General features: G+C 31.9%; 1 protein-coding gene across 2 annotated transcripts; it reads left to right on the forward strand.

Moving 5' to 3' along the window:
* Window positions 1-2858: 2858 nt before the first annotated feature.
* Window positions 2859-6866, forward strand: LOC112509541 (monocopper oxidase-like protein SKU5). 2 transcript variants are annotated; one of them, XM_025114545.1, is made up of 10 exons: window positions 2861-2944; window positions 3054-3138; window positions 3842-3951; window positions 4038-4308; window positions 4399-4534; window positions 5101-5467; window positions 5563-5928; window positions 6024-6102; window positions 6194-6396; window positions 6479-6866. In XM_025114545.1, coding segments are annotated over exons 1-10 (1725 nt in total). In that variant the 5' UTR covers window positions 2861-2942; the 3' UTR covers window positions 6585-6866. The 2 variants fall into 2 exon arrangements, with proteins under 2 accessions (XP_024970311.1, XP_024970313.1); XM_025114543.1 differs by having other exon boundaries at window positions 2859-3138.
* The last annotated feature ends 2182 nt before the right edge of the window (window positions 6867-9048 follow it).

The following is a 9048-nucleotide window of genomic DNA, read 5'->3' on the forward strand; positions in this document are numbered from 1 at the left end:
CTAGCACTGAAAAACTTGTAAACCGGTAGAGCCATTGACATCAGAAATCTCCTCATCTACAAGCACACGATATTTGTATTGTTTGAATAATATGTCAATATATTCATCGTTTCTCTCATCTCACCAGTAAAATAAAGTTCCGTTTGTCATCGTTTAGAGTGCATTTGGTATGCAGACTGGATGGTACGGGACGAGACAAAAAATAAATAGTCCCATTTTGGGGTGTCATGGGACAAAAATGAGATGAGACAACATCCGACAAAAGTAAGATTGAGTAAGACCATTCTTGAGTTATTTTTGTTCCACCAAAAAAGGTAAAACAATATGAGACTAAATTTGAGATTACAATATTGCTCTTATTATTTGATATCAAAATACAAACCTAATTTAATTGCATTCTCTTTCTTCTCTTCCACAGTCTCCATTCTGGATTCCAACCTCCATTCTCGAAATGTTAAACTTTTGATGATTGCGTGATAAATGCTATTTACAATTGTCGTGTTTAAACTTTTTAAATTATATGCGTATTTAAAATTTGTGGTATGACAAATGTTATTTACATGTGGTCTTGGAATGTTAAAAAGAAGTATTGATATCATAGAATAAATAACTTAAATATATTTTTGATTAATTTGTTATTATTTACAATAATTATATGATATAAAATAACATTGAACAACATTTATGGATAATATAGTAATTTTAAAGTTTTGTCCCATCCAGTCTTAATCGTATCAAATATAGGACAAACAATTAATCATGTATTATCTTGTTCCATTTTATTTTGTCTTATCATGTCTCATCCAATCTGCATATCAAATACTACCTAAAAGAACAACAAAAACACTATTTTAATATACCATTGGAGTTGATCTAAAAAAGGATATCCACAATTTCAAATCCTTGCATCGAGACCACCAAACAATAAAATATAATTTTATTGCTTATTTTCATATTTTTATGGCTAAAAAGGAAAATTAAAACAATACATAAATGGCAACACATAAATTGGAAGCGTGTGGAATGTTTTGCATCGCACGTGGGATGTGGCAGGAAATATGACCGTTAGGAGACGACAAAATACTGGAACAAATCACCAAAACACCGCCTCGATATTAGCCGGTCACTTTTTCTAATTACCGGCCATAACCGGTAAAACACTACACAGATAATCGTTACTTCCAATAATTTTATTCTTGCTTATTGAGCACACAATTTTGAAATTCATTTTATTTATTGATTATATAACAATAATTGTTTAAGTTGTTTTTTGTAAATATTGAAAAAATCTTGTTAATTTAGTCACAACTACTTTACTTGTAATTAAAAGAGTACTCGTACAATGTAGTGAGATACATTTCAATTTTAATATTTTGTTTTATTTTGTCAACGTCGATGTTATAATACGATTTTATGTATTAATAAAAAAAATAATGTTTTTATTTTTTGAATAAAATATAAAATTGAAGGTATCATAAAATTTTGAAAAAAAATGTATCAACTTTGATATTAAATTAAATGTTTAAAAGTTCTTGTTTTTTGTGATTTTCTTAATTAAATTTTTTATTATAATTTAATTTAGATTTAATAATGAAGCAATTTATTTTTGGTTTAATAATATAATTTTTTATAGAGATAATAATTAAGTATTTTGTTAAAATTCAATGATTATCCTAATTATATTTTATATTTTTTATATTTAAAATGAGATGTTTATTTTCTATTTGTTTATGTTTATCGACAGTTAATTACACGAATTCAAATATGAAGTTTTAATAAGTTGTACTTATGCACAACTTGCTTGTAATCTTGAATTTAAGTAATATGCATCAATAAACAGTAATTCATACATAAAAAATGGTTTTTAAGAGTTTTTGTCAAATGTTTTATAATATAATATAGATGTGTAACGGTTATTAATTTGAAGTTAATATTTGATTATACTGATCAATAATTTTGAAAAGTTCGTTACATTTTAAAATATGTAAGAGTTGTGTCATGACTCATGAGATATGAAAAATTCGTAATAATATTGCAAATAATATTCATTAAATTTAAATATTTAAAAAACTCTTTTAGCAATTGTAACTACTAAAATTAGCATCTTATGGATACTTCATAATTTAGTAGTAACTACTAAAATTTGCAATTCAATTAATGTGGATTTTAAGCCATTTAATTTTCTTTCACTTTTGCGTAAAAATAGATATGTATTGTGTGATTTATGGTATTTAAGATTTTATTGTAACTTAAGAATCCTATAAGAAATTTATAAGAAAACTAGAAGGGTAATCGCACAATTCAGCGAGATACATTTCAATTTTAATGTTTTTTTATAAAGATAATATTTAAGTATTCTGTTAGAACTCAATAATTATCCTAATTATATTTTAGATTTTTTATATTTTAATGAGATGTTTATCCTCTATTTGATTATGTTTATCTGCAGTTAGTTACACGAATTCAAACATAAAGCTTTAATAAGTTGTATTTACCCACAACTTACTTGTAATTTTGAAAATTAAATAAATTAGTATTATATAACAGTACACAATGTTTAAAAAGTTGTTTTTAAAAGATTGTATCAAATGCTTTATAATATAGTATAGTATAGATATCTGATAGATTTTTAAACAATGCTTTATATTTGAAAAAATAAAATAAAGTAAATTTGTTTTTTTAATTTCAAATAATGAATTCCCAAAGTTTATTACATGTAATTGATTAACAAATACAATAAACCGGTTTAGTCGGGAGCCGGTTATAAAACGCATATATCATGCCGGTTAAACGAGAATGAAGGTGGTAGAGTTGGTAGGGCAACAGGCAAAACACTCAAACATATGCCGCACTCTCATTCATTCAACACACAAAACACGCACAAACTTCGATAGGAGAAAAGCAAGTTTTTTATTCTGAAATAGAGTCTTCTTTCTTCGATCATGTGAAGAACCCTCCAAACCCATTGAATATCGACTGCAAATCAACTCAAAGATGGCGTTATTTGGATTAATTTTATACTGTTTGTTCTACATTGGTTTGCTGTTTAATAGGCTTTGTTTTGCGGGCGATCCCTTTGCAAATTTCGAACTCGATTTCTCTTATATGACTGTTTCTCCACTTGGTGTTCCCCAACAGGTGTTTTTTTCTCTCTACTAATGTGCTCTCTTTTGTGTTTATGAGTATGGGTTTTGATTAGTTGGGTGGTGCTTATGCTTTATGTATGTTTTTCAAGTGTTCGATGAAATGTCTACATGGTTTTCTTTTCTTTTCTTTTGATTGCTGTACTATTAGACCATGAGTTATCTCAGGGATTGTATTTACTGTCCCCCCCTTTTAGAGTAGGCCAAACATCTTTTTAGGATTTTGTCTGGAAGTCATGGTCGTATTTTCTTAGGTTTATATATCCATCTTGATTCTTTTTTCTGATTAATACTGTTTTGGGTTTATTTCGAAACAGGGTGTTCTTAGATTTTTCAGCATTTTGGAATACAGATCAACTTGATGAATGGAAAATCTATTACAGCTTCACTTACATTTACGTCTTCAAGAATACTTTTTGATTTCATTCTAGAAGTTTCTGTAACAGAGACTAGTTTGATAACGGCAACTGAGCATAATTGTGTATAAATTGTATTGAATACGAATTGAAGAATACGAATCTATTAATGCTACAAATAATAAATACAGAATGTCATAGGTATTACAGATATTGGGGGAAGCAGGGAAGGATAATGTCAATAGGATATAGTACTAACATGATTTGAAAGCTGTATTGCAACACCTTTTGCACAATTTATCACTTTCCATTTGAATTTTCTTTCTTTATGAACTCAAACAGGTCATTGCAGTGAATGGAAATTTTCCAGGCCCAACACTAAATGTGACAACCAATTACAATGTGGTTGTCAATGTCAAGAACAAATTAGACGAGAGCCTTCTTATTACATGGTATTGTTTAACTACCTTCATCCATACGATTGTAGGTTGATATCATTTAATATGAATACCCACTTTAGAAAATCATGTTTTGATAGGCCTGGAGTAGAAATGCGGCGAGCATCTTGGCAAGATGGAGTGCTTGGCACTAATTGTCCTATTCCTGCAAAATGGAATTGGACTTATCAGTTTCAAGTCAAGGATCAGATTGGTAGCTACTATTATGTTCCGTCTCTTAGTTTTCAGCGAGCAGCAGGTGGGTTTGGTGGTTTCATCATCACAAACCGCAAAATTATCTCACTGCCATTCAATACACCTGATGGAGATATTGTCATTACTATTGGCGATTGGTATACTCGGAGCCATAAGGTTTGTGTCTGGTGTATTTGTGATTTCACGCCTCATTGGGAATCTCGATAAGTTTATGTCTAATCTATGGTTCATCTTTTGTGAATTAAGGAATTGAGAGCATCCCTTGATGATGGGAAAGAGCTTGGTATGCCAGATGGAGTTCTCATTAATGGCAAGGGACCTTTTAAATATAACTCCTCTGTACCAGATGGCATCGAACATGAGACAGTTAATGTTGATCCAGGTAAGATGCCTTCTGATTCCGGTTTATGCTATAACCATGTCACCTAAAACTTCAATTTTTATTCCTATACGAAAACCTGTAACATTAATGTTTGATGCACTGGCTATTAATTTATGTGGATTGCAAGAAGCCATTAGCATTGATCTTGTTGGCCTGTTGCTCAACTTAAAGATCACACAAAGTTTATATTATATGACCACATAGATGGCAACATTTACGGAATAAGTTAGAAATATGAATGCTGTTTGGCACCGTTATACTCCCTCCCTTACGAAATAGGTACTTTTATTCCTAACGCCAATATATAGTTTCAAATTGATGTGTTTCTTCAGTTTTTTGGTGAAAATTTGATAGCTATGTTTTTTAGGGAATACTATAAATACAATAATATTAGAACTTGTTACATAGACTAGATTTTTCATTTTTCTGAATTCAAATAGTATTTCTATTACCTCAAAAGTCCAATTATAGAGTTTTCTTTTGAAATGGATCACTCTTTCTGGTTATTCTCTTTTATAACCTCTTCTGTATATGTAGTTCTGAATGGTATGTGCTATCTACTGCAGGGAAAACTTATCGAATTCGTGTGATCAATGTTGGAGTCTCAACTTGTTTAAATTTTAGGATTCAGAGTCATAATTTACTTTTAGCAGAAGCAGAGGGGCATTATACATCCCAACAAAACTATACTAGCTTGGATATCCATGTTGGACAGTCATACTCCTTTTTGGTTACCATGGATCAGAATGCAAGTAGTGATTACTATATTGTTGCAAGTGCCAGATTTGTGAATCAATCAGAATGGCAAAGAGTTACTGGAGTTGCTATTTTGCATTATTCAAACGCCAAAGGACAGGCATCTGGTCCTCTTCCCGACCCTCCAAATGATGTATTTGACAATTCTTTTGCATTGAATCAGGCTATGTCCATCAGGTTTCTTTCTTTCTTATTTATTTCTTATTTTCTTTCCTTCTTTCCTTTTTGATGCTTGAAGAAACCAGCTGCAATTCATGTCTCTTGTCTATCAGGATGAACAACACAGCGAGTGGAGCTCGTCCAAACCCACAAGGTTCTTTTCGCTATGGTTCTATTAATGTGACAGATGTGTATGTGTTAAGGAGTGCTCCACCTGTCACAATTGATGGGAAACGTCGTGCTACATTTAATGGGATTTCATTTGTGAATCCTAATACACCAGTGAGGCTTGCAGACACTTATAATCTGAAGGGATCTTACAAGCTTGACTTCCCAAATACGCCACTAAATAGACCTCCTATCATGGACAGATCCCTCATCAATGCTACCTATAAAGGTTTCGTAGAGATCATATTGGAGAACAATGACACCGTAGTTCAAAGCTTTCATATGGATGGCTATTCGTTTTTTGTTGTTGGGTATATTTCCATCCTCCCGTTTTCTCACTTTGTTTTTTCTAAGTTACCCATGAATGTTGAGATGTTTATGTTAACAACGGGATCCTATAAATCAGGATGGCATATGGGGAATGGACAGAAAACAGCAGGGGTTCTTATAACCGATGGGATGCAATAGCACGCTCTACCACCCAGGTTCCTTCTTTATAAGGGTGATAGAGTATGTTTATGTGGTTTGTTGCTTGTTTTCATTAATATCTAAAAGAAAACTGTTGAATTTTTGTAGGTTTTCCCTGGAGGATGGACTGCAATACTTGTTTATCTTGATAATGTTGGAGCATGGAACCTTAGGGCAGTAAATCTTGACAGATGGTATCTTGGTCAAGAAACTTATATGAGAATCATCAACCCTGAAGACGATGGCCAGAAAACAGAATCACCACCACCTGATAATGTCCTGTTCTGTGGTGCTCTCAGCCACTTTCAGAAGTATAACCTCTTAAACATTTGGTATGTATCTTGGATCAAAGATTAACCACCAATTTATTAACTTATTCCATTTGCATTTCAGGCCACAAAAAGCCTTATCATCGGCAGCTTTCAGCATTCAAGAACCGCTGAAACTGAAGTCTAATTTTCTGGTGGCACTTGCAGCTGTTATTTACATGATGATTTGAGGAATATTTAGGGTTTGGGGTTTGTTCAAAAGAGATTGGTTTGTGGGTGATTAGTTAGTGTTGGAGGATGGTGGAAAGCAGACTCTTGATTGTTCTTGTTAGCAAAAGTCTATATAGTAGGGTCATCTTCTTTGTATGCTGAAAGCATCAAAGGCATGAAGTTGAAAACCATATCTTGGTACCAATTAACCTTCTCAAGATCTTGGTGGCATGTCCTCTATCTCTATGTTGGTAACTAGTTGCAAACCATGAGAACCTCTAAGAACCACAAAGAAGGTTAAAAACCGTTAGAATCAGAGCGTCGTTTGTTATTTCATATGATTTCTTTTTCATCTAAGGTTATTCATTACCATAAATTTGTTTTACAGTATGAAATGTTTTTATGTTTTTGTAATATACGAAATACACGTAAAAAAGTTTACATTAACAAACAAATATATGTTAATAAATATCTTAAATTCAAGCATTAGATAAATAAAAATCATGTGAAATGATATCTTGGTACCGATTATGTGTAAATTATGGATTTGGTCCATGTGGTTTATGTTTTCTCCCCATAGTGGTCCCAAAATAAATACATATATGGGACCCTGGTTGACATTTTTGCACTCATTGAGTTCCTTTTTCTAACAGAATAACAAAAGTTTTGTTAACTCAGTTGATCCTTAGAGTTTGATGGTTGCTATGAAAATAAGAAGAAAAAAAAAAGAGAAAAAAATGAAAAAAAGACAAAAAAACAACAACAGAAATACGCTTCCCTCTAACAAATTTTTTTAACAGAGTTAGTGACCATTGATCACTTTTAGAGCCAAATGACAACTATGAGGACGATTTCTAAAGTTATCAAAGTCCAGGTCCACTTTCTAAGATTCCACTAAACCTCAAGGACCAAAATTAAAGTTCACTCTATATTTTAAAAACCTCTCTTCTCTCTTATTTTTCGTCTATCTCATCTTCTATTTCCTCTCCCTTCTCTTGTAACATACACGAGCACATACAACTGAATGTGCACACAAGCTGAACACGTTATGAACATTTTGTTAATATACTATTATAGTTTGTAAATACAGTGTGATCACACTCTAACAAGATCTGATATACCTTGTGTGCACTTGTGACTACAAACTAAACCTAAACTTGTCACTTCTGAATGCCATACGCTCCTACAACATCAGCCCCTGTTGAATGTAGATTATGTCAATGCAACTGTCACGAGGGAAAAGGAAGCAATGATGGTCTGCAGCTACAACGACAAAGAAAGAGCTTCGCTGTAGATGGGGAGGTTAGCAGGGAAAGAACACCTATGTGTGTGTGCATAATTTGTATTATATTTTTACTTTTTAAAGGAGGAGCATTTCGGTTTTTTCTTTTATCTTATTTAACAAACCTTTTTACGGTTGTAAACCACATAGATTAAAAACGAAACACAATGTATACCACAATGACCAAAGCTATAATCAACCCAAAATATGGATGAAAATAAACACATATTTCATATTCTACTGCTTTTACAATTCATATTTTAATAAGTATAATTTAATAAAATAATAAAAAATATTAATGGTAAGAAAATTATATTAAGAAAAAAGATTAACCTCCTTCCATATGAAACATTTCCATTAATACATTTCCATAATTAACAGTAATTATTAACTTCCAATATTAATCAATATACGATAAAATGAGCATTATACCTTATTAAAATTAAATAAAACAAAACGAAAATTTTCTATTGGTCGAAAGTGGTTTGCATAGTTTTTTTATAAATTGAACGGTTTGTAACGTAACCTGCCCCTCTCTCTGTTATATATAATATAATATAATAAATGAAGTTTTTTTTGCCTTCCAAGTTTCAATATATGCATTCTAGCCCTTGATTTAAAAAATATTAATTTAGAACGTTAACATAAAAAACGGCAAAAGACCATTTTCTCTCTTATTGTAACGGACTTGGAAGGCAATCTTTTGAGCTAAAGACTAGAGCCAACAGAAAGTGCATAGTACAAGGCATTTAACGTAGTAAAAGAAGTCTGAGGACCAAATATGTAAAACTCAGCATACCCCAAGGACCAATTCTATAATCTACAAATTTTTGTATTAATCCATATATCAAAGTTAAATGGAATTGGTTCCTATTTATAAAAACCAGGAATATTAATTACTAATCGCGTACCCAATTTTTCTTAAGCGTGGAAATTAAAAAGGATCAAAATATATAAAATCGCATTTTGACCTATAGAGAAAGTCAACACAGGTTGACTTAGAGAAAAGTTAATCGTGTCGACTTTATTATTAACCTAGATATCCAACCCGCTATGCGAGCCGACTAATCCCAGGGCAACCATCTGCTTTGCAGATAGCCCGGAGTCACCGCATTTGAACATCCGTGGCCACAAGAGAATTTTTATTTCTCCTTGGATTTGAACCTGAGACCTCCTAGTACTTTTGACCTTTAGAGCCAAGC

This window comes from Cynara cardunculus (genome assembly GCF_001531365.2).
Source record: "Cynara cardunculus var. scolymus isolate 2C chromosome LG 3, CcrdV1, whole genome shotgun sequence".
Taxonomy (NCBI): Eukaryota; Viridiplantae; Streptophyta; class Magnoliopsida; order Asterales; family Asteraceae; genus Cynara; species Cynara cardunculus.

What these genes read in the sequence shown, in the direction of transcription:
- LOC112509541 (XM_025114543.1), top strand. Translation starts at nt 2,995, where the DNA reads ATGGCGTTATTTGGATTAATTTTATACTGTTTGTTCTACATTGGTTTG. An exon ending in GGTATACTCGGAGCCATAAG is followed by an intron (nt 4,309 to 4,398) that starts GTTTGTGTCTGG and finishes TTGTGAATTAAG; the next exon opens with GAATTGAGAGCATCCCTTGA. An exon ending in AATCAGGCTATGTCCATCAG is followed by an intron (nt 5,468 to 5,562) that starts GTTTCTTTCTTT and finishes CTTGTCTATCAG; the next exon opens with GATGAACAACACAGCGAGTG.